Source organism: Panthera uncia, chromosome D2, assembly GCF_023721935.1.
Source record: "Panthera uncia isolate 11264 chromosome D2, Puncia_PCG_1.0, whole genome shotgun sequence".
Taxonomy (NCBI): Eukaryota; Metazoa; Chordata; class Mammalia; order Carnivora; family Felidae; genus Panthera; species Panthera uncia.
Window position 1 is genome coordinate 50565490 of NC_064818.1, and position 27172 is coordinate 50592661.

A 27172-nucleotide genomic window follows, 5' to 3' on the forward strand; every position below is an offset into this window, starting at 1 on the left:
AAATCAATTAAAAAAAAAGACATTAAAAAAAAAAAAAAGATGTAGAGATGACTCTGCAGATACTGCCCAAGTCCTTGGATTCCTGAACATTTCCCATGGATTCAGAACTAAACATATTTCTTTGACTATATTTACTATACAAGGGTGAAGCTCAAACATTTTGGTTCTAGCCTGTTTTGTGTTTTCTATTGCACTAGTAAATGTTTCTTTGTGGATTTCTGGCTTGGCAGGCAGGGATAGGGGCAGGTGGGAATGAACAAGAAAACAAGTTTGATGGGTAGAACCACCTGAGAGTTGAAAATTGGCAATCTACTTCCTATGTTCTTAGTAAAGTCCTGCAGTCCAGGGCAGTGACCTGGGGCATTTGGGCTTAAAACCTGCTCTGTTTACATAACCTCACATTTCCTACATAAAGAGGTCCTTGTGAAGTCTGCTGGTCTGTCAATTCTAGTCACAGTCAGTTCTAACAAGCACCTGACCATGAAAACAGAGACCAGACTGGGGATGTGGGAGGAAACTGGTCAAACTGGTCAGGTGGTTTTATTATTACTGAGCATTACATTTTTATCTGGGGGAAGGACACTAATATAATTTAACACCTATTAAGCCTAAGTACTGTGTCGGTGTGTATGTAGACTTCACATAATCCATTTAATAACCCAATGAGTATCATTCAGATGAGTAAACTGAGGCTCAGAGATTAAATAACTAGCTCAGTGTCATATAGCCAGTAACTGCGGCCCACATCTGAGTCCACAAACCCCCAGCTCTTGACCCACTGCTTGTTACTCTCCCTCATTCAGCATCAGACAACTTTTAGTCTAGGCACTTCCCTATAGATGAAGCTTTGGCCCAACCCTGCTTGTAGAGGGCTTGAACTTTGACAATCTAATTTCCCCTCCTCCTCGTACCTTAATAATCCTCTGGTGAGTTCCTGATGCTGCTGCCAATAGGTTTTCTCTTTGCCACCATTTCTCCCTCTCAAGACGGAAGACTTGAGTAAAGCTTCCATTTTATTTTAAAAGACAACCCAAGTCTTTGTTCTCAGCTTTCAAATTTTTTTACCAGATCCTCTCAGTTTCCCATTCCAAACCTTTTCTTCTTTTTTTTAAATTAAATTTTTTTAACGTTTATTCATTTTCTTGAGAGACAGAGCGCGAGTGGGGGAGGGGCAGAGAGAGGGGAGACAAAGAATCTGAAGCAGGCTCCAGGCTGAGCTGTCAGCACAGATCTCGAGCCATACGTGGAGCTTGAACCCAGGAACCATGAAATCATTACCTGAGCCAAAGTCTGACACTTAACCAATGAGCCACCCAGGCGCCCCTCCAAACCTTTTCAACTAACCTATCCTCTCTTGGTCTCACTTGCTCATCCAATTCCTGTCAACAAGTTCTGTCCCAATCTACACCCTTTGCTAAAACATTCACTCAGCCTCAGCCTGTCAACTTCGTGCCTTCCATTTCAGTTCCTGAAAGCTACTCTCTTCCAAACAAAGTTCTCAACAGGGGTGTTTCTGGCTTCTCTGAGCTCAACAAGCATCTCCCCGTGCGCCCCGCCCCTTTCCTAGCACCTCTGCCTGGACTTGGCACAACAGATACTGTTTGTGACAGAGCACAAGATGGTTCTGTTATTTATATGGCTGCTCAGGCTTTGTCTCCTTACACAGCGGGGGAGGGGCAGAGAAAGGGAGATACAGAATCCGAAGCAGGCTCTAGGCTCTGAGTTGTCAGCACAGAGCCTGATGCAGGGCTCGAACTCATGAGCCATGAGATCATGACCTGAGCCGAAGTCGATGTTTTACCGGCTGAGCCACCCAGGTTCCCCTGCCTACTCCTTTCTATACAGTCCCTCAAACTATAACTGCTTTGAAATCAAAGACTCTTACTATTCACCTTCAATACAATGCAAAAGAGATAGGTGTTTAATAAAACAGTTTAAACTGAGGGTGGGCTAAGATTTTAAAAGCAATAATAGGATACTGCCCGTTGTCTAAACAGGACAAAACAAAACAAAAAGCCCACTCTTGCTGCCCTGCAGTACAGTTTCCACGATTTTATAAGAAAAGCCTTCCTGAGAATGAAATTCAATCAATTAAATATTAAAATACGGAATTCACTAAAGAGTATGGGTATTATAAGCTAGGATCTGCTTTAAAAAAAAAAAAAAGCAAAGTATTACTCAAAAGCTTACAAACTGCAAAAGGTTAAGTACAGGCTAAAACCCTTTCGTTTCCTAACTTGGATCAGTTTATGTAACTCAGAAGGTGGAAAAACTTGGAATACGGGCCTAAAACAACACTGACTTATTTCCATTCAAGTTATACTACAAGGGAAAAAAATGTGAAGTTTGAAAACTTTCCTTTCCAAAGCCAGATTTAGATAAACTGAAGGACAAAGAAATAGATGCCATGAATCCAGCCTATACAGCTTCACAATGATTTATTTTTGTCCATTTAAAGTAGAGTCTTCTTTCTTGTTCTTCAAACAGTATCTCTTTAGCTGGCTGCAGAAAAGCTAATCTGAAACCCATGTGGCCTGGCTTGTTCCAGGTTCACAAACCATGCTGGTATTGTATACCCTTCCATTACTGCATGACCTGGTCCCTAGGACCAGCAGTCAAGCCAGCCTGGCCAGTGCAGAAGAAATACATGATGATCACCAGAAAAAACAGCCACTCAGAAGTACACACTTTATTCAAGGTGGGCGGGAATCAGCAGATTGAAAGGTATGTGTCATTCTTGCATAAATCTGCATGCCTGTTACTGTTCCCCTTCACCCTGCTGTGCACCTGAATCCTGTGTTCCTGGACTGCCAGAACTGAAACTGGCTGCCCAGCTGGGCTGGGACAGCCTCCTGCACTCCACTGCCAGCATCACCAACTTGTGAACACAGTTTTAGAGCCACGTGGCTAATCTCCTGTCCAACATCTGCAGCTGGCTGCTGTCCTCACCTTTGTCCCAGAAGTCTCTGTAAACAGTGGTACTGCAGCTGTACTCACTGCCCAGGAGATGCCAGCTCTTCTCCCTGGCCCCAGTCCCACCTCTTGTTATCAAGAGGTGACTACTAGTGTTATCAAGAGCAGCTGCTTAGTAGTATAAAACGAAGGGTAGAAGGCTCAGGGTGGGCAGACAATTTTTTGTAGCTCTAGTGACAGCAACTTTGGACATGGGCTATTCTCCCAGGAAGAGCCTTTTATCATCATAAAATCTTTTCATGCCCAACTTATCTTCCTAGCAGTGACGTTCACAGAAGCAGAACTAAGCTGTTTCTTTATTAAGCAGTCAAGGACTCTATGGCCACGGTCCTTAGGATGGCCTATGTCACACCTAGGTGTTAAAAAATGAACTGGGCCAATCAGATTCCCTTTTTCTGGAATTCTACTAGAAATATAAAAACAGTTTTCCCACTGGAAGTACAATCTGAGACGAGCACACATGCAGAGAAAAGCTGAGTCATGATAATGGCAGAATATGAACAACGAAGAATTAATAGCTCCCACTGTTTGACTCCCTAGCATGACACCTTCATGATACCTGGTTCTAGCACAGCTTCTATTCTGCGGCTTTCACCACATCCCTAATTTGACGTAGTACAAGAGAACCTCTGACCTTTGTAGTCAAAGAACTCAATTACAAAGCAGTGCACCTATGTGCAGTAATGGTGTGGCATCACCCAAGGGGCAGACTCCCATGGTTAAGCTATACGGGATGTAATCCCATGCTCCTAGCTCCAGCATCAGCCTAAACCAGATCTTGGAAATACCGTTATGTGAGTGTGACCAACAGAACAGAAGAATTCAGGAAAAAGCCAAGCAGCACTTTCATTTTTAAGTAGCTGTGAAACTATTTCATGGGTCATACAACTTACGTTGCTAATTTTTATATAAAATCCAGTCCTGTAAATAACAGCATACTTTATCAATTATGTTTAAATCTTAGAATTTATAAAGTCCAAGTTTAAACCAATGTTCCTTTCCCACACATGATACATACTAGTCAAACAAATAAAAACTATTTCCTTTCTAATTCACCAGATAAAACAGCATGAATTATTTGTCTGCTAGGTCCAAGTCTGTCTGATAACAGCTGTGCACTCTTAGGAAAAGACACCTCACCTCTTCGAATCTCATTTTAAAATGAAGATTGTATTAAAATGATCTTTACGGAACTTCCCAGCTCTAAAAGGTGATAGACTTCTGCTCTAGTACTCTAGGAGTGAGCTCATCATTTGCAAAGATAAAATTCATTCATTTAACAAATATCTAAGGGCCAGCTACTGAGGCAGGTATGCAAGGTACTGGGCATAGAGCAGTGAACAAAACATAAAAACACCTTACTCTCATAAAAATTACATTCTGATCCAGAAAACAGACAGAAAAACATAAGTTTTCCAGGTCATGATAAGCACTTTGAAGAAAAATAAAATGAAGTAAAAAATAAATAAAATGAAGGTAAGAGGGAAAGAGAGCAAGAAGATAGAAGATAGAATATAAAAAGACTTCTATTTTAGGTAAGGAAATCAGGAAAGATACTTCTGTTAAGGTGACATTTGAGTAGAGGTCTGTCTAAGGGAAGAGGTGAATAGCCCATTCAGAAATCTGGGAAAAGACAGTTTCAGACAGAAGAAAGTACTAAAGCCCTGAGGGACCTGAGTGGGCCTCAAGGAACAGCAAAGAAGTCAGTGTAGTCAGAGTGGGTAAGGGAGAGAACCATAGATGATGACCAAGATTCAACAGATGAGACCTGAGAGGAAAGGTTTAAATGCTTCCAGTAGAAGATTCATACCAATGTGGTTTCTGGCTTCTGCAGGAGTCCATTATATTCCAAACATACAGGCAAAAGGTAAGTCCACAACTGTAACGTACCATCTATCTAACTTAGAAGTAAGCAAAAGTGGGGCTGCAGATGTCCAAATTAGTATAAACTACATAGGGAAATTTGCTTTGGGAAGCCATGTGATATGGAATCTGGAGTCATTAAGATTTTCATTTCTTTAACTCCAGTTAAGCTTCGGCAAATCTATCCTAAAGAAAACACTATGAAAGAAAAAGCCACATACAAGGACATATTAACAGGAGCGTTATTTATAATAGCCTAAATGACCAATAAGCAAGTAAACTATGGTATAACAATAGGTAAGGCAGACTCTTGAAAAATATGAAAATTATGTAGTAACATGGCAGGGAAGAGGGAGGATAGAAAACTGGATCTTTGCTACAATTACACACCCCCCCCCCCCACCGCCCACAAAAAAGGATATGTATGAATAGAGAGAGACCGGAAGGAAACAAAAAATGATGGCGGTTGGTTCTGCTGGGGAAGCAGGATTATTCTTACTTATAAAGGTAACACTTGTTCAGTACAAACTAGATTGCTTTGCTCTGGTTTTCCTACTTCATTACAATGTATACTAAGACCTAGAATTAAGATAACAATAGGAATTCCTATGATCATGTACTTGACAAGAGGCCCACACTTATTTCTAGTCCATGGAGGTCTTCTTAGTAACCCTGCAATAGCTAATGATGCTGATGTTCTTTCTTGAAGCTTCTTTCCTTCGCCTCCATGGCCACAGACATACTCCTAGTACTTCATTCACCCAGGTCTCTCCTGATGTGTTCTCTTCTTCCTTCTGGTTCCTAACAACATTTACGTATTACCTGTTTTTCATCTTCTCCCTCCTCTCCAAAAAGATGACTCTCAAGAGATGTGTGCCCCCAGTGCCAGTCTCTTTTCCCAAACTATGTAACTGCAATCTCACTGCCCACTAGTAATTTCCTCTCAGATCAGATGTGAGGACATACCAAACTCTATGTGTCTTTAGTCAAATCATCACCACACCAAACTAGTTTTCTCTCAATTGACTCCCCTACATTCAAGAGAAATATAATGCCCCCATTCAGTGGAAGAAATTTTAACACAACCCTAACATCAAGTTTGCCACCATCCTGATCACTCCCACCGGTCTCTTATTGCCACCAATCCAGTAATACCTCCATGCTAATATCTTGGGTCTTTGTGGTCCTTATTACTTCTTATAAGCTAGATTACAGGAAATTCCTAAATAGTTTTTCTGACCCTGGCTAAACACCAAAACCGAAGAAAAATATCCCAACCTCTCCCTTGCTTTAAAAAAAAAAAAAAAAGACTTCAATATCTGGGTAATATGAAAGTATTCTACGTGCATTTTCTTATTTAATCCTCAAAACAGAATTAGATACTATTATTATTTCCATTTTGTAGGGTTTTTTTTTTAAAGTAGAGAATTAGGAAAATAACCAGCAGACACATATATGGCAAGTAGGCGAACAGGAATCCAAAGCAGGCAGCTTGCTCCAGAGCCTGTATTCTTCATCACTGGTTACTCAGTCTAAGTCCTAGGCTTGGCAGTCAAGCTACCACATAATCCTGCCTTAATTAAGCCTGCTGCCTACCTCTGGGCTGTCCTTATTCCCAAATGAGAATAGTAGAGTGCAATATTTAAGAGCGCTGGGCTCTGAGGCTAACCTGTTGTCACTTAACACATGACCATGGACAAACTGCCCTCTTCTAAATCTGTTTCTTCTTCTATATAAAATAACACTAAGGTGCCTACCTTGTGCAGTTGGGAAGATTAAATATAATTTAGAAAATTGTAACCCAATGCTTTGCTCATAGCAAGCCCTTAGTAAAGGGTTGCCATCCTAATTATCATAATTCCAGCCCCCTGCAATTCCTGCCTATTCTTTTCCTGCCTAGTTTTGAAGATCAAGGCCTTGTACAGCCCACAGCAATCTGCTTCTCTTCTGCATGCAGAGAGTATTTTTTGCTCACTTGTCATTAACCATACATTGATCTGTATTTAAAAAAAATTACAGTATCATTCATAATATCTACTGTATGCAGAGAATGCTTTAGTCACTCCACATGGACTTACGTACTCATTTTAATCCCCATCATGACCTTCTGAAATAGGTACTGTCATTATCCCTCTTTTACCAAGTGACGAAACTAAGGCACAGAAAGGATAAACAGCATGCCTATGGGTCGTACAACTAATATGTAGAGGAGTCCAACAAATCTAGTTCTAGAACCCATGTTCTTTACCATGACTTAATATTTCATATCCGTTGTTTCCATGTTTCCTCCAGGAAACTGCAATCTTCTCTAGATCCCCTATAAGGCCAAATATAGACTCTTCCACAGATTGACAAGCAACAAATATTTGATGGATTGATATTCCCAATGCTGCATAATCATGTGCATCAGGACCTAAGCCCTCTGTTTGCATTTATTCTGTTCTTTTGCCATTCTTTTTCAATAACTGTCTTCAAATTACCTGTAGCCAAGCTATTATAAACATAAATGTCATTTATTACAATTCTGTATGAATGTGGGATTTGGTTCATGCCCTAAGATATGGAAGAACCTCTCTTTCCAGACTTCACAATTTCAACTTTGCTAATGCAGACCTAAAAAGTATGCAAAGATGATCTCAGAAAACTTTTCCTCAATAATTTGACTAGCGTTGGATTTCTTTTCATCATCGAGAACTAAATGTAGAAAACACAAAGCAAGATTTTACTTCCATTTTATCAATAGCTATTTGAAAGTACTTAAACTGATATTTCAATTCCATTCTTCCTCCGCCCCAAAGACAAACACCACACAAATGCCTTCGTGTCCGCTCTCTGTGGGGATGAAGTCAATTTAGTGAAGAAAAATAAATCCTTCTGTTTTGAGGCTCTTTCTTTTACATCATTTTCTCTTTTTTAACACTCCAACCACACTTCGTTTATTCAAAGGTACTAAAGCCCTTTCATACTCAGTCTTTCCCATATGGTACTCTTCCACTCGGGAAACGGCTTCCCTAACTTTGTGACTAAGAACTCAATTTTCAGATCTGTTTAGCTGTCATCTTCTCAGAGAAGCTTTCTCTACATCCCTCCTCTAAATTGAGGCCCACTTTTTAGAGTCACTGTACTCTTTATTTTTCCTTTACAGAACTATTACAGTTTATAATTGTGTTTATTTTTGTAATTAGTTGACTAATTTCTTATTTTCCTCACAGGACTACAAGTTATAAGGTCTGAGACCAAATATGAAAACACATATTCTGACTTCCATGCCTTCCTCCACCTTTCATGTTCTCAGTGGTGCTCTAGAGAACAACAAGGAATTATCTGCTGTGGCCTACACACAAAGCGATCCACAGGACTTTGCATATCCTCAAATGGCTGATCAAATACCTTGGTGGTCTGTGTGCTGGAGAGAGTCCCAGACTCCATTACCTCCTATTGTGTTGGCCAGACAATACTTAAGAGGACAACTGATGTGCCTGGACACTGTTTCTCTACATGGATTTTAAGTTCTCCACAGTCCACTGAAATGGTTATGGTTTTACAAACCCTACTGCATATCTCTACAGGTAAACCTGCCAGATGAATGAATATGTATTTCATTAGGCATATACTTTCTGAGAGAAACGCTGAAGGGTTCAATAGATGGTTTATGTTTTGCTTTCTACTTACACATAAACCAAAATGTATAGCCAAATAAACTGTACGTAATGGCCAACCTAGGGCAACCTAAAGAAAAGTACACTCAGCATGAAGGGCATTAACAAAAAGGCATGGATCTGAATTAAAACCTAAGGAATTTAAGGAAAAGGAGAAATAGCACAAGGGGGCATTATTAAGAAGGCACAGAACAGTTGGGGTGAAGGGCACCTGGGTGGCTCAGTCGGTTAAGCTTCTGACTCTTGATTTCAGCTCAGGTCATGATCTCACAGTCCATGGGATCAAGCCCTGCATCAGGCTCTGCTCTGACAGTGCAGAACCTGCTTGAGATTCTCTCTGTCCCACCCCCACTAGTACTGTCTCTCAAAATAAATATAAATAAACATTAAAAAAAAAAAAAAAAGAATAGTAGGGGTGAACTCCTTAGATGTTCCCAACATTCAAAGTAACGGACATGGATTCTCAAAGTTACTTCAATCTTGGAATAACATCAAATTTCTTTAGGTCCTCTCAAAACAGGTCAACCTTCAGATTTTAGCTGAAAGCAAAATACAACAGGAGCCAACAGTATAATAATTATTTGTCTTCCTAACCCCTAATCACATGAAAGGCAATCTGCTATGCAAGCTTGCAGATCAGAATTGGGAGACCCCTAGATGTCACCAGCCTATCTCAACACTCAACCTCTGGTGTAGAATAAAGGCACCAGATTTAATGTTCCATAGTTCTTTATTAATATGCTATTATACAGGAATAGCATCAAAAACCATGGAATTAATAAAACTACTAAACTTTGTACTGCCCAGACCAACCCAAATGTTCTCTCTTCAATTCTCCATAACAAATTTAAGTAGGATATTGTACACATGACACATATACAAAAAAGGCAGATGAGAAAAATGGTGATACAGAAACCACTAGACATAAGGTATTACTGAGAGAAGTGAAAATATTTATCTTTCAAAAGAGAAGACTTAAAGAGAAACTCATAGTCCTTTAAGTACCAAGAGACAAATGGTACAATAATGACTTGGTACTTAAAGGACCAAGTATATTTTACTTTATGGCACACAATTAACCAGCAGGTAAAGATTTCAGGGAAGCATTTGACTCAACTGAAAAGCAAAATTTAATATCTATACAGACTTCCTTTAAAATATATAGGCTGCCTCTTTTGTCACTGGATGTCTCAGAAGCGAGATGAGTAGCTCCCTAAACTATTTTAGAGCAGGAGTCAACAAACTTTCTTCAAAGGGATTTGAGGGCCACATATGGTCTCTGCTACATATTCTTGCATATGTGTTTTTATAACCCTTAAAAACATAAAAACCATCCTTAGCTAGGCCATATAAAAACAGGTAGTTTATGGGGCCCCTGGGTGGCTCAGTTGGCTAAGCGTCTGACTTCGACTCAGGTCATGATCTCTCAGTTCGTGAGTTCGAGCCCCACATCAGGCTCTGAGCCAATGGCTCAGAGCCTGGAGCCTACTTCGGATTCTGTGTCTCCCTCTCTTTCTGTATCGCCCCTCCCCTCTCAAAAATAAATAAACATTTGAAAAAAAAAAAAAAAAACAGGTAGTTTACTGATCCTTGTTTTAGGGAGGTGATTTCCAATAGAAATATGAGTCGCATATGTAATTTAAAATTTTCTAGGGGCACCCACAAACATATGGCCAACACATGGCTTTGACAAAGCAGGAAAGAATATCCAATGGAATAAAGACGGTCTCTTCAGCAAATGGTGCTGGGAAAACTGGACAGCAACATACAGAAAAATGGACCTGGACCACTTTCTTACACCATACACAAAAAGAAACTCAAAATGGATGAAAGACCTAAATGTAAGACAGGAAGACATCAAAATGCTAGAGGAGAAAGCAAGCAAAAACCTCTTTGACCTCGGCCCCAGCAATTTCTTACTCAACATGTCTCCAAAGGCAAGGGAAATAAAAGCAAAAATGAACTACTGAGACCTCATCAAAATAAAAAGCTTCTTCTGCACAGCAAAGGAAACAATCAGCAAAACTAAAAGGCAACCGACAGAATGGGAGAAGGTATTTGCAAACAACATATCAGATAAAGGGTTAGTATCCAAAATCTATAAAGAACTTGTCAAACTCAACACCCAAAAAAACAAACAATCCAGTGAAGAAATGGACAAAAGACATGAATAGACACTTCTCCAAAGAAGACATCCAGATGGCTCACAGACACATGAAAAAATGCTCAACATCAGTCATCATCAGGGAAATACAAATCGAAACTACAATGAGATATCACTTCACACCAGTCAGAATGACTAAAATTAAAAACTCGGGCACCAATGGATGTTGCCGAGGATGCAGAGAAAGAGGATCTCTTTTGCATTGCTGGTGGGAATGCAAGCTGGTGCAGCCACTCTGGAAAATAGTATGAGGTTCCTCAAAAAGTTAAAAATAGAACTACCCTACGACCCAGCAATTGCACTACTAGGTATTTATCCAAGGGATACAGGTGTGCTGTTCCAAAGGGGCACAGGCACCCCAATGTTTAAGGCAGTACTGTCGACAAAAGCTAAAGTATGGAAAGAGCTCAAATGTCCACCAATGGATGAATGGATAAAGAAGATGTGGTATATATATATACAATAGAGTATTGCTCGGCACTCAAAAAGAATGAAATCTTGCCATTTGCAACTACGTGGATGGAACTAGAGGGTATTAGGCTAAGCGAAATTAGCCAGAGAAAGACAAATAATATCATATGACTTCGCACATATAAGGAATTTAAGATACAAAACAGATGAACATAAAGGAAGGGAAGCAAAAATAATATAAAAACAGGGAAAGAGAAAAAACATAAGAGACTCTTAAATACAGAGAACAAACAGAGGGTTGCTGGAGGGGAGATGGGCTAAATGGGTAAGAGGTATTAAGGAATCCACTCAGGAAATCATTGTTGCACTATATGCTAACTTGGGTGTAATTAATAAATTAATTAATTAAAACCAAATTTTGTTTCTAGGGTCTCCTGGGTGGCTCAATCAGTTAAACGTCTGACTCCTGATTTCAGTTCAGGTCATGAGCTCACGGTTCATGGGTTCAAGCCCCCAGTTGGGCTGTTAGCACAGAGCTTGCTTGGGATTCTCTCTCTTCCATTCTCTCAGCCCTTCCTCCACTCTCTCTCTCTCTCTCTCTCACACACACACTCTCTCTCTCTCTCTCTCAAAATAAACTTTAAAATAGAAAACAAAAATTTCTAATATCTACATTTAAAAGGTAAAAAGAAACTGGCGAAGTTCACTTTAATATTTTTTATTTAATCCAATATATCAAAAACTTATTCTAACATGAAAACAAAATTGCTAATGAGATCTTTTACCTTTTTTTTTTTTTTATAAAACTAAGTCTTCAAAATCCAGTGTATATTTTACACTTATAGCATGTCTCAATTCAAATTAGTCCTATTTCAAGCCCTCATTAGCTACATGTGGCTAGTGACTATCACACTGGACAGAGTGATTCCAGAAAAACTTAATGCATTCCACTGAAAAAGAGAAGAGAGAACCTTCCAAGGAGTATCTGGGTAGCTCAGCTGGTTAAGTGTCTGGCTCTTGATTTCAGCTCAGGTCATGATCTCACAGTCGGGGAGTTCAAGCTTCATGTTGGGCTCTGAGCTAACAGCATGGAGCCTGCTTGGGATTCTCTCTCTGCCCTTCCCCAGCTCATACTTTCTCTCTCTCTCAAAATGAAAAACTTAAAAAAAAAAAAAAAGAGAGAGAGAGATAATATTTCAATCAACACTTATTTCTAATGCTTCAAATCAATGAGAAAAAAAAATGTACTAGTCAATAAATGACTATTGAGATGATTGGCATGCTACCAGGAAAAATATAACTGGATCGCTTCCTGTGACTTACTCCAATATAAAGTCCAGACAGAAATGAGAAGTCAATCAAAAAAAGTAAAACAAATTCAAAGACCAGTAAAGAATGCCCAAGGGGGGGAGGGGGGGAATGTTATCTTAACCATCAGATTGGCAAAGATTGAAAAAGAATCATTTCCTCAGAGTTTTACAAATCAGATAATATTGATGGGAACATAAACGTATATGATTTTTCTTTTTTCTTTTTTTTAACTTTTTAACGCTTATTTAGAGAGAGAGAGAGAGAGTGAGTGTGTGTGTGTGTGTGTGTGTGTGTGTGTGTGAGAACAGAGGAGGGGCAGAGAGAGAGGAAGACACAGAATCCAAAGCAGGCTCCAGGCTCTAAGCTGTCAGCACACAGCCCAATATGGGGCTCAAACTCACAAGCTGTGAGATCATGACCTGAGCCAAACTTGGACACAACCGAATGAGCCACCCAGGCGCCCCCATATATGACTTTCCTTAAGGGCAGCTTTGCAATCTGTTTAAAAAAATATGTATCTCACTTCTGGAAATTCACCCTAAGAGGTAATGATAAAGGACAAAAAGATGAAGGCATAAGGATGTTCACTGAAGTGTGATCCCTGAGACAAAACAGTTAGAAGCAACTTAAGTGTCCACTAACAGGATGGATTAAATCAAATAAAGTCAGTAAGATAATGTAGGTCTCTTACAGAAAGATGTTGACATTACTGAGGGGAAAATGCAGTTATTAAACAGCATGCACAGCGTGATCCCATTTACGTAATTGCAAAATTTCCTATAAATGTTTATGTTCATAAAGAGACAACAGAAGGATATTTAATAAAATGTATACAGTGATTATGTCAGATATAGATTTGGATAATTTTCTTTGGACATGACTATACAGGTTTATCTTCATTTTTGTTGATATTTGAGGGAGAGAGAAAGAGAGAGCGGGGGAAGGGCAAAGAGAGAGGGACACAGAGAATCCGAAATGGGCTCTATGCTAAGAGTGGAGAGCCCCGTGTGGGACTTGAACTTACGAACTGTGAGATCATGACCTGAGCCAAAGTCGGACGCTTAACCGACTGAGCCACCCAGGCGCCCCTATCTTCATTTTTCATGATGATCAGATCACCTGACACCTTTGATACTAGAGGTGTTTTTATACCTTCTCAGCATGATGATTTTTTTTCAACTAGCACTGTTAGAAATATCTTTTACACATGTAATTTTAGATAGCGTGCTACATGTGCCACAGTGTAGTGAACACATTCTTTCACTGAGATGACACTGTCTTGATGCTCAAATGCAACTGGTACTCTTAGGAATACTTTTTAATACATGTGACTTTACAGAGCATATTACCTGCGGCACAGTGTGGTGGTGAACTCATCCGTTCACTGAAATAACACTACTCTGATTCAAGGAATTATTAGCACTCTTAGAAACATGTTTTAAACATGTGTTTTTACACAGTGTTATACATGTACCACAAGGTGGTGAATACATTCCTTCAATGGAATAATCAGCTGGCGATTTTTATCTTTTGTGCTTAATATGAAACTTATTTTTTTAACTTTAAAAATTCTTGAAGAGAAGTAAAAAGGAAATGTTAAAAGTAAACAGCCCTATATTTAGTGAAAATATTTTCACAGGTTGTTGAGAGAATGAGGAGAAATATAGGTGGCAAAGAAACCTAACAAACCAGACATAAGAAGAAGCCACCCACCTTTCCCAGGTTAAGCTATAATTTCATTCCTGTACAAAGCACAGGAAAGATAAGTATTTTGACTCCATCTTCTTGAAGGAATAATGTTACACAATAATACATATCAAAAAAACAATTCTTTGGAGATGAAACACATCTTTGAAATATAGCTACAGATGAAGAAAACTTCCTTTTTAACCCCAAACACTATTCCATGTAATTCTAGGAGTTTACCCAGAGCTAATATCACTAGAAAAGTTCCCTGAATTCTGCAGAAATTACAGACTATGAACAAAGTAATATATTTTCAGGTCTTCGTAAATTATCAAAAAAGCCTACTAAAAATAAGGGAAGAGTTCACGTGAAGAGTTCTTTGCTAGTTTGCCTTCTACCCCTCAACACACTAAGTCACTTAAAATACAGACATGAATAGGGGTGCTTGGGTGGCTCAGTCGGTTAAGTGTCTGACTTCAGCTCAGGTCAAGATCTCAGGGCTTGGAGTTTGAGCCCCGCATCAGGCTCTGTGCTGATAGCCTGGAGCCTTAAGCGTGTTTCTGATTCTGTGTCTCCCTCTCTCTCTGCCCCTCCCCTGCTTGCACTCTGTCTCTGTCTCTCAAAAATTAATAAACATTAAAAAAAAATTTTTTTTGAAGACAGACATGAATAAAGGTAATTTCATACAATGTCATTTTTCAGCCACTAGGTTTTCAAAGTTTGGGTTTTATAAGACCTATAAAACCAGAGGACACTGGGATACAAATAATATTTGACTCTAAATAATCTTTCCCTCTCCACTCACTGACATTGCTCAAAATCCTAGATTTTTTTCCTCTCAAATAATGAAAACTTAGCACAAGGTTCACTCACACAAGACTCACAAAATCTCACCGTTGATATAACAAATAGATGCCCTAAAACAATGAGTGTGCTCCTGGGGGGAACAGTCTCCAAGTGGAAACAGTAAGACACAAAAAGATGATCAACAATAAAATATTTTCTTAATTAGGGGAAAAAATCCAACTGCTATTTCAAGAATTGAAAGGCTGTCATAATTTTATTGAACTGTCATGCTAGCTCTCCAACAGGCAGGCAGTGGAGACATTTTAAGTGCATTACCTTTAGGAGGAAAATACGACTTGCTTTCAGCTTTGTGAGGCCAGTCTACAACGAGAGGTCCAAACCTGCGAAAGCTGGCAGTGATCTCATCTATAAAACAAAAAAGGAATCTTAGTATAAGAGAAAAAAAAATATTGCAAACAGAATGGCATAAAGCATGTCTTTTTATTTAAAAAACGTTTTGAGAGCTATTTCTAAAGCATTTTTACAGAAATCAAACCTACTAAGTGAAATACAATTGTCTGCTGGGTACATTTGGTTATTCACTTTCAACCATGCAAAATGTGTTTCTAACTATAATTCATTGCTCTTCACTGCCAGTAAATTTGACATAAAGAGTTTGGAAGAAAAAAAATCTGTCATTAACTAAGGTGACCTCTCAGTCAAGTAAAAAAAAAAAAAGACTCTACAAATAGGAATGTTCTGTATTTAGAACAAAGGCAAAAGCAAAAGATTACAAAATATTTAAAACGTGCTTTCCCTTATGCAAAATAAACTCTAAAAGATCTAACATTATTAATCTTAGGTTATGATTATTAGTAATCTAAGATTATGACTCTCTGAGATTATTTTAGAAATAGATACAATTCTTTGGGGCACCTGGGTGGCTTAGTCAGTTAAGCATCTGACTCCAGCTCAGGTCATGATCTCACAGTTCGTGAGTTAGAGCCCTGCATCAGGCTCTCTGCTGTCAGCACAGAGCCTGCTTCGGATGCTCTGTACCCTTCTCTCAGCTTCTCTCCCACTGATATTCTCTCTCTCTCTCTCTCTCTCTCTCTCTCTCTCTCAAAATAAATAAACTTAAAAAAAAAAAAAGAAATAGATACAATTCTTTTGGTGAGGAATAGGGGCAAAAAGTAGGTACTTCTATTTGATGATAAAAAGTTAAAACCAATGATCTATTTCTCTCATACTTACCTATGACACATCCTATGAAGAAAATGTTTCCAACGTTATAGCTCAATAAATTTACCTTTTCCTTCTGACTTCTGACTCAAAGCAGAAGGTTATAACTTAGCCCACACTCAGATTTAAGTTGCCACTCTCTCAGCCATGATCTAAACTTTGTCTTTAAAAAAATCCAATTGATAGATGAGATTAACACCAGTATAAAAATAATTTGGAGGAAAATGAGTCTCCAGCTCTGTACAACCTTAAAGAAATAAGTCTAAAATAAAATTATTTTTACTTTTTAAAAATATTTTTTAAAAGTTTATTTATTTTGAGAGAGTGAGAGAGAGTACGTGCACATGCACACAAGTGGTAGAGCCTCACATGGGGCTGGATCCCACGAACCATACGGTCATGACCCGAGACGCCCAACCAACTGAGCCTCCCAGAGTGCCCCTAAGATAAAATTACTTTTAGAGACTATTCCTTTATCACCGCGAAAAAGAAAATCATGATAAATTAGAGAAATGCCATAGCTACAACAATACTGACAAAGCAATTGTTTTAACAATATTTTTACAGCAGATCCAAAACCTACCAGAACTAGAGTTGTTTTTTCCTTTAGGCTAATTCTGTCACAATTACATTTCATTGGTCCAGTCAACAAATATCTACTGACAACCTACTATGTGCTGACTGGCTTCGAGCATAAGTGAAAACTCACTTTTGGATTGATGGTATCTCAAAAATATTAAGAAAAATTCTAATTAGTTTTCATTCTTTTAAAGGCAAAGGGTGCTTTTTACTAATCGATATATTAAAATATGAGATGGGATGGTGTGATAAATATGAGCAAAAGCACCGGAATCAGAATAATTCTGAGCACTAGGTGCACCATTAGTTACACAACCTTGGACAAACTGTCTCTCTCTGAGCCTCTTTCCTTATCTATAAAATGGAGTTGGTAGGATATGCCTTATAGGATAGCTATAAGGATTAAATGAGATAATGTAATGTGAAGCGCTTAGCACAATAATGGGCCTATGGAGAGTTTCATAAATATTAACTTTCATTATTATTTTAAAACGTATCCCCAAATGAAGGCCTAGAAAACAAGAAACTGTTGGGAGACTGCTATATATACACACATTTGAACAGCAGACCTGAAGTGCACAATCTATTACTTCCCCATCTATCATATATTTTCATCCTCTGAACACTAAAATATGAATGTTCTAAAGCTGCTTGGAGAGGAGAGACAGGGTCAGATCACACGAAGAACAAATCTGGCCTTTATAAAGTCATTAATGAATGCGTCATACCTTCATCGATATCAGGAGGAAGGCCTCCAACAAACACCTTTCTGGAGTAACGTTCTACTCGTTCTCCATTTTGACAGCGAGTGGGAGAACTTAAGCCAGATGACAAGGATTGATCGCCATGACTGTCATCCAGGAAGGCATCTTCAAAGGGAAAGAGAGAAGACCGACCTGAAACAAACGTGGAAGTTTCCACAGTTAAAATTATTTTCTTGGACAAGAGATGCTTTATTAGGAGCCAAAGTGTAGACTGAATCATACAAAAAATAAAAGAAGTATCCTGAACTGTGACTTTTACAATAGGATAAGCGACTGCAGATTACAGGGTCTAGATAATACCACCATTTTTGTGTAAAGGTATGTACAGCACGGAAATAACTGGATTGATAGCGAGAAGAATAAAAAATTAGAGCTGTTTTTGCTGCTAAAAATCACTACCTTTTAAAACAGTCCATATTACTGCTGCTAAGAGTATTCAGCAGTTATTTTTCTTTTCCCCAGACATTTCTTAAAATAAATAGAAAAGTAGTCTTTATTCACATATTTTTATTTGTTCAAAGGTTCAGAGTGGCCCTGACAGCAGAGGGAATATTAAACTGACAACAAAGGTTGATAACTTCTCTGAGTGCAGGACTAAACATGATCGAATTTTCCCTGTCATTTCAAGCTAATCCAATTTGGGAATAAGCATTTGCATTAACAATAGGTGAAACCGCTCTGGAAAACAGTGTGGAGGTTCCTCAAAAAATTAAAAATAGATCTACCCTATGACCCAGCAGTAGCACTGCTAGGAATTTACCCAAGGGATACAGGAGTACTGATGCATAGGGGCACTTGTACCCCAATGTTTACAGCAGCACTCTCAACAATAGCCAAATTACGGAAAGAGCCTAAATGTCCATCAACGGATGAATGGATAAAGAAACTGTGGTTTATATACACAATGGAATACTACGTGGCAATGAGAAAGAATGAAATGTGGCCTTTTGTAGCAACGTGGATGGAACTGGAGAGTGTGATGCTAAGTGAAATAAGCCATACAGGGAAAGACAGATACCATATGGTTTCACTCTTATGTGGATCCTGAGAAACTTAACAGAAACCCATGGGGGAGGGGAAGGGAAAAAAAAAAAAAAAAAAAGAGGTTAGAGCGGGAGAGAGCCAAAGCATAAGAGACTGTTAAAAACTGAGAACAAACTGAGGGTTGATGGGGGGTGGGAGGGAGGGGAGGGTGGGGGATGGGTATTGAGGAGGGCACCTTTTGGGATGAGCACTGGGTGTTGTATGGAAACCAATTTGACAATAAATGTCATATATTGGAAAACAAAATAAAATAAAATAAAATAAAATATTCTATTGCTTACCATGTGGTTTTGCTTCAAAAAATATGGACAAATGGAAATAAATACTTTCAATTAAAAAAAAAAAAAAGAAATTGTGGTTTATATACACAATGGAGTACTACGTGGCAATGAGAAAGAATGAAATATGGCCCTTTGTAGCAACGTGGATGGAACTGGAGAGTGTTATGCTAAGTGAAATAAGCCATACAGAGAAAGACAGATACCACCACATGTGTTCACTCTTATGTGGATCCTGAGAAACTTAACAGGAACTCATGGGGGAGGGGAGGGGGGGGGGGAAAGAAGTTAGAGTGGGAGAGAGCCAAAGCATAAGAGACTCTTAAAAACTGAGAACAAACTGAGGGCTGATGGGGGGTGGGGGATGGGTATTGAGGAGGGCACCTGTTGGGATGAGCACTGGGTGTTGTATGGAAACCAATCTGACAATAAATTTCATATATTTAAAAAAAAACAGGTGAAACACGTAAATGAGAACACATAAATTAAGATGTGGGAGTACAGATGTAGATGTGGTTATGACATCTCCACCCTACTAACCTAAACAATATTTTATATCACTCAAAAAAATTATTTTCATTGTTAACTCTATGGCCAAGTAGAGTTTATACAGAAAAGGCATCTACCCATTTCACACGACTATAAGAAAGATACCAGCAGTTAGTCTGTTAATAAATGTAACACAATGATGCCACCCAATATTACAAAATAAAATCTAAGTTTAAAAACAAATATATTTCCTGTTTGAGTCAGTGAGTTCCTGGTGAAACTTTCCATTAGGTTACACTCTAAAAATGAACTTCTTGAGCTCTCTAACTTTTGAATAAATTCAAAATTCTAAAATAAATTCATACATTCTTCAAAAAAAAGAACAGTGTCTTCCCCATTTAGTCTATCCTGTCTATATTTCCCTGAAAGCTAGATTCTGCGTCACTACAGCCAACTCTCTAAAACAGAATATAAATAGTCTTACAAAAATACTGGACATTTATTTCTCTTACAAAAAAATGGCTACTAATATAACTCTGTTTATTTTATGAACAACCCAGGTGGTATAAGAAAGGCTCTATTTTGATGTTGGGAGTTAATAAATGAAAGGACCTAAGAATTTTTTGTTCAGCTCTTCCCAGATTAGCTACAAAGAAACAGAATAAAATTTGTCACCTCAGTCACCTAGCTTTCTTAGCCTGGCAGGAACAAACAATAGGCAGTAAATTCTCATCCCTTGATGTCTGTTTTGATCAATGGGGTAAAAGAAATAGATTTGCAGGAACTACAGGCAAAATGACCTTCTCAAAGACATCCAGGGATGTGCTCCCACAACTGTTAGGTTTGCTTTTCACATAGTCTACACTCAGAGAGTTATATGCTTGCTCTGTGACAGGCACATACCCAAATCAGCATTTCCCACACAGTACTCCTATCCTTACCTCTTACCCTCAACACTAGTAACATTAAATGCTCAGAAAACAAAGGCTGATGGGGGTGGGGGTGGGGGGAGACAAATAAATACTGCACACCGTATGCCCTTCCCAGACATTCACAATCCACGTTAGAATACAAACAGTTGGGAAAAGCACCACAGTAAAATAACTTAATCAACATGGACTTAAGATAAAGGAAACATTCAAATATATATAGTTCAGTGGAAAACACCCAAAGAAATATTTATCCATATTCTAGAATCACCAAATAAGATAGTTATTTGAAAGTTCTTGACAAAGAAGTCTGGTGAGAGACAGGCAAATGCATAATTATAAAACAGAGAATTAAGTACTAAGAGAAGAATTTACCAAGAGCACAATTTACTGCCCTACAGGAGATGGGATGGGGAGAGACCTTTAAAGTGATTTCATAGGAAGACAACCTTGAGCAGAATCTTGTGGGCTTTGGAATTTCTAAGGTAAAGAACAAGAATCCATAGAGAAAGAACTTTCAAAACAGCTTTGGTATTTCCCTCCAAACTAGGTCCTCTAGCATTCCCTGCAATCTCAACAGAAATGACGATTTTCCATATCCAATTCAATCCAGAAATCTAGGAGTCCTCCTTGACATCTCCCTTTCATACTCCAAACCTAATCTCTCACTCACTAAATCCTATCAATTCAAGCTATGAAATAATTCATCAATCCATTCACTTCTCCCATCTTCAGTCCTAATGCCATGGGGGTCCAGATCACTATCATCTCTGCCCTGAACTAATAGTTTAATGAGTCTGTAACACACCCTGTTTAGTCTACTGATGTCTATCTTGAACCCTACAATGCTTGCTCCACAAAACAGCCAAAGTCACCATTTTCAAATATTAGTCTGAACACATAACCGCACTCACCTTTATCCTTAAAACCTTCCATTGGTGTTGGATAAAGTACAAAAACATCAGTGTCAATTTTGTAGGCCTCTGTCATCTCCTATATCACAGTTGCTGCCTCTCTCCCTCTGGTTCACCAACGTCCAATCACATAAGACTTCCTTTGAATTTCCTGGTCATTCCTCCTTGCCTCTGGCACTAAGGACAAGGTGTTTCCCTGTTGCCCAAATACTCTCTTCCCAACTCCCCAGTTTTCTAGTTAATTCCCACTTAATCCTTAATCTCAGGTGAAAAGTCACTTCCTGAAGGCAGAACCTTTCTGACCTTTTAGATTAGGTTAGTTCCCTTTTCTATCCACTCATTGCACTTCTCCTAACACTTTTCCTAATTACCATTATACTATCGTGTGGGTTTTTATTTGGTATCTCATTCCCCAATCCCATTAAAATGTAAGCTCTATGAGGACAGGGACCAATTTAATCTCGTTTACTGTATCTTCTTGTCCTAATGAGGGCACATAAAAGGGATTCAGTAAATATTAAAAGTGAGGCAGCATCCAGAAAAGGGTGACAGTATGTGCAAACACACACTACTGCAAGCGTATGCTGGAATACAACACACAGGTGTGACAATAGCAAGACGTGAAACCATGTCCTAGGAAATTAAGACCCTTTCCATTGCTTCTATATGTTCAAGTGTTATATTCTATACTCTATATTACAAAAGTAATAGGAAATTTCCCCATTTTCCAAATTTAATATTTCATTCTAATACTACCTTTTTTTTTTTTTTTAACTTCAATCACTTCCTGGAGACTGATATTGCCATCTAATCATCTTCCATCCTGTCAAAAATGACTTTTCTGAGATGCCTGTGACCCTGTCACTCCCTCTACCCCACATCCTACAATAGCCCCCATCACCCTCACCAGTAATTTGCACCTAAGAAAAGAGGGGATGGGAAAAAAAAAGAAAAAAAAGAAAAAAGAAAAGAGGGAATAGGACAAGAGTTTGAAGAAATCTGGGACAGTCCAGATGAGAGATGAGGAAATCTTGAACAAGAGCAGTGAAGAAGGAGACAAAGTAGATATTCAAGGCATTCTGGAAAAAAAGACACCTTTCTTTGTGCATGGCCAACATAACCACAGCTTCCCAAAATATTCTGGCAAAGAAAATAAAATCAAGAGCTAATTGTAAAAATTTGGACTATTTTAAAAATTGGTTATGGGTACATAAGAAACTTGTCAAGGTTTTAAAACCGAACCTCTGTCTTATTAGTAGTATTTAGAGTACCATAGACTTTAGTGATAAAGTTGCCCTTGGAAATGACACTGCTAAGAATTCACATGTATGTGATGTTTCTCTGTGGATAAGAACTAAGAATATAGGTCTCAGAGCCCAATCCCCAGATCTACTTAATCTGAATGCATGGGGTTCAAATTTGAAAACCTGCACTTTTAACAAATTTCCCCAGTGATCCCTACACTCAAGTTTAAGAGTGAAATGGAGATTAACTGTCTGTAGCAGGCATCCACTTGAAAGTGATATTGTGTCAAGTATATGGAGCCTTGGGAAACATCCAAATTCAGTCAAGTTAAAGAAAGTACATCCTCAGCAACAGAATGTAAAATCTGTATCTAGTCAACCTTACTGTAACGTAACTGCCTCGGTGCTGATGGAACAAATCGTCAGTCCGTAGGAAGCATTTAGAAGACACAAGTGTAGACCAAACGAAGTTAAAAGGATTTTATCATACTGGTAGGATTACTCCTCTGTGGGACAGAATTGTTCCTTTGATGTTTCCATAGCCTGAAAACCATCTATTTCCCTATGCTCTAATTATAAGTTCCTGAAGGACTGTTCTATTAATTAATTTAGTACTTTGCTACCGTGAAGAGGCACCACTTTGACTTTTAAACTAGTAGACAAATAATCAGCCACTAAAATTGTATTTCTGTTACGTTCATCTCCTTAAGTTAAAACATTGGTATTCTGATTTGTCCGGGGTTCCTCATGCGATTAGTATTTGTGCATTCATTTGGTTGGCATAAATCCATTCCCCCCAAGACGAATCATCCCTGGGAAGACTGATAAAATTTTAGTTTCCAGATATGTGTTATTAGAAACTGAAACTTTAAGAGGCTACACCCAAATCATGTCCTGTGAGAAGCTCTACTTCACTAACTAGCATCTCTCTGACATTATTTTTCTTTAATGAAAAGCACTGCCCAAGACCAAAACACGTCTTTCATTTTTATTTTTGATGTTTATTTTTGGGGGGGGGGAGGGAGCAAGAGAGAGGGCAAGTGTGAGCAGGGGAGGGGCAGAGAGAGAGAGGGAGACACAGAACTCGAAGCAGGCTCCAGGCTTCGATCTGTCAGCACAGAGCACAATGAGGGGCTTGAACCCACAAACTGTGAGATCATGACTGAGCCGAAGTCGGAGGCTTAACCAAATGAGCCACCCAGGCGCCCCACCAAAACATTTTAAGTAAGCCATGTTACTTCCCCAAAATTATACTTTTATGTGCCTAGCATATAAATCTGCTTTAGAATCTGATACTTCCAGGGGCACTTGGGTGGCTCAGTTGGTTAAGTGTCCAACTTTGGCTCAAGTCATGATCTCATGGTTCATGAGTTCAAGCCCCGCATTGGGCTCTGTGCTGACAGCTTGGAGCCCGGAGCCTGCTTTGGATTCTGTGTTTCTCCCTCTCTCTCTGCCCCTTCCCTGCTCACACTCTGTCTCTCTCTCTCAAAATGAATAAACATTAAAAAAGAAAAAAAAGAATCTGATACTTCCATGTAAAACATTCATATTGACTATTTCAAGAGAAGCAGGAGAATACTTCTCAACAGCTGCAATTTGGCCATTTGGCTTTCCTTTCACCAATGGTTCTGCTTTTGTGATATCTATTTTCAATTAATAACCAGAATGTAGTTTTTTGTTCAGTAACGGAACAAATCATCTCTGAATACAGAGACAACTTAAAGCTAAAAGAGCCTTGTAAGAAAAGTGCCAAATATGAAACCCACAAAGCACTAGTTAAGCATGAAGGCTTATCTGAGAGAAGAACTCTTGCTTACTTAGGAGGCTCCCTTTCCTGCAACTTACGATGGGAAAACAAGAGCCCACTGACCATGATAGTTCTCAAAGCTGCCCAGACCTCACCTCTCAGCTCCCACCAAAGCTTCTGTAGTCAATCCAGCAGCTTCACCCTATTTGTGGCCCAGTACTTCCACTGTAAGCCTGTTTAGTTTTGCAAGGAGCTCAGAAATTAGTCACTTGAGGAGTATTTTTTTCTTAATGTTTATTTATTTTTGAGAGAGAGAGCGATGCACGAGGTGGGGGTGGGGGGTGGGGCAGAGAGAGAAGGAGACACAGAATCCCAAGCAGGCCCCAGGCTCTGAGCTGTCAGCACAGAGCCTGACGCGGGGCTCAAACTCACAAACCACGAGATCATGACCTGAGCTGAAGTTGGACACTTAAACAACTAAGCCACCCATGTGCCCAGGTTTTTTGGGTTTTTTTGTTTTTTTTTTTTTAAGAATTATGAAGAATGACTCCCCTAAGGAAAAAAAAAGTTGCCTGAAAGTCAAGATAGTCAGGTTCCAGCTTTACTTTGTAATCTTGGACAAAACATTTCACACATCTGAGTCTCATTTACATAATGAGAGATTTGAACTAGATGAATGGTTTTCAAATCTCTGGGAGCAGAATTCCTTGCATTACATAAACATCTTCCACAATACCCTAACATACAGATATTAAAGTGCATCTTACTTGGCATTACCATGTGGGTATGTCTTAGGCATCACAAACTTAACATGTTTTTAAATGAACTCTTGACATCCACCTTGATCCTGTTCTCTCCTGGTCCCATTTCAATACATGGCATTGCATTCATCTGGTTGCTCAAGCTGGAACCTGCACATCAGTTTTGAGTCTTCCTTCTTATTTACTGCCCACATTCAATTATTCAATTTAATGCCATTAAAAAAGGTTGATTCTATCCTCTAGAATATATCTTCCATTTGTTCATGTCTTTCCAACTCTACCGCCATCACTGTATCCGAAAACGCCATCACCTCTTGCCTAGACTACTACCTTCACTCTGAACTAGACAACCCACTTTCTCACTTTGCTCTAAATAATAGCCAGAGTGCTCTTTTAAAAACATAAATATGATCATTTGACCCTGCTTTAAAACATTCATAGATTTCCTCTTGTACTTGGACCAAGTTCAAAATCCTTACCAGGAGCTAAAGCCCAGAAAGATCATATTTCCTTCCTTCCTCCAACTTCATCTTAATACACCCTCCTCTCTCTCCTACCAAGCTCAGTCATTCTGGTCTCTACTTCCTCAAATACACAAAGCCCTTTCATGCCTCACCCCCCCCCCCCCCCCCCGCCCCACACACACTTTTTAAATAAAACCTTTATTAAGATATAATTCACCTACCATACAATTCATCCAATTAACCCATTAGCAGCCACTCCTCATTTTCCTTGAACTCTCTCAGGCCTAGGCAATACTAGTCTACTACTATAGACTACTGTAGTCTACTATTGATACTTTCTATATTAATAGAAAGGATATTTCTTAAAAGTGGAATCTTACAATATTTGATCTTTTGTAATTGCCTTCTTTCACTTAGTATGTTTTCAAAGTTTAACAATGTTGTAGTATTTGTCAGTACTTTGCCACAAGCCTCTTAAAATAGCTGTCTTAAAATTTCTGGAATTTCCTTTAAAACATTCTAAAGAAAGAGGGGAAAAAAGAGAGGATATATGAAACAAGATTAGCAAAAATGTTGATAATCATTGAAGCTAACTGATGGGTACAGAGTTCAATAAACTGTTCTATTTTTGTGTATGTTTGAAAATTTCCACAAGAGAAATTTTCCTTAAAGATACCTGTCTTCCCATCCTTTGGGTTTCAGTTTAAATAACATCTTTTCAGAGAAAACTATCCTAGGTTAGAGGGAAGTTCCCATTTTTCTTGCCTAGCACTCTTCACAATTATCGAGTATGGAAATGTTTCTTTCCCTTATTTATTGTCCCTCTCCTACTAGAATGAACATTCTGTAGGGAGACAGAACACATCTAGAGTCTAGCACTGCATCCAACCCCAAGTAAGCACACAAGCACACAAATGCAATTTGGGTGGACAGCTCAGAACCCCTGTGTCATTGTTTAAAACCCTCCCAGACCAACTTCTTGCAAAAACAAAACACCAGTGATCTTATTCCCCTCACCATTTCCTGTGCTCAAATCTCCCTATTACTATAAGCAGTAATGTTTCAGATATTATAACCATAAACAGGAATTTCTTCAGCTGTCCGTGTTTCACTGAGGGACCATACATTCCTTTAGACAAGAAAACTCACATAACCATGTTTGAATTAGCAGGATGCCATGTCTGTATCATGGTCTCACTGACAGAGATGATCTCTCCTCCCTTCACCAAACTTTTGGCAAAAAGACCCAACTTCAACTTGAAACCCAAGTTTGTTTCATTGGATTTTTAGAACCTCTGTTATTACCTAAGATTAATACCTCATATCATGTCAATAGATTTTTATGGATTAAATGTACACAGAAGTACATTTTATAATAGTAACTCTACTAGTAAAGTAACTGATCATTCTTTGTATTTGCTCATTTACATTGTTTAAAAGAATATTTTATATTTTCCTTGCTGCTTTTCAAGAAATTCTGTTAAACATCAAGAGTACTGGCAGAACCAACATGTCTACTTATGGACAGAAGTCTCCCAGAGACCTTAAAAGCTCATATGAAAAAGGTAACATATATTTTAAACAGGTGTGAAATGTGTAGTCAAATATCTTGTATGACACTACCTGTTGGTCTAGTTTCTAACAGGGTCTGCAGTGTATAGGAAGAGATATATCAAAGCTTATAGAATGCCAGAATACTCCAGAAAAAAATATTAAAATTATTTGGAATCATTTTGATTCTATAGGGGAATATGGGAAGATAAATCAACATCTGTCTAATGAAACACATCTTTAAAACAAAAATGGGTATAATGGGAAATACACTTGGATAAATACTTTATATATAATCATTAATTTTAAAAAA

The 27172-nt window shown here is 38.6% G+C and overlaps 1 protein-coding gene across 7 annotated transcripts in view; it reads right to left on the reverse strand.

Moving 5' to 3' along the window:
• Positions 1 to 27172, reverse strand: part of CPEB3 (cytoplasmic polyadenylation element binding protein 3) — a 190237-nt gene that overhangs the window by 59922 nt on the left and 103143 nt on the right. For all 7 annotated transcript variants that reach the window (XM_049646401.1, XM_049646400.1, XM_049646399.1 and 4 more), the window contains 2 exons: positions 17403 to 17570; positions 15190 to 15279 (listed from right to left, as the gene is read on the reverse strand). In XM_049646401.1, the coding sequence (XP_049502358.1) occupies positions 15190 to 15279; positions 17403 to 17570 (258 nt within the window). The remainder of the gene's footprint in view (positions 1 to 15189; positions 15280 to 17402; positions 17571 to 27172) is intronic.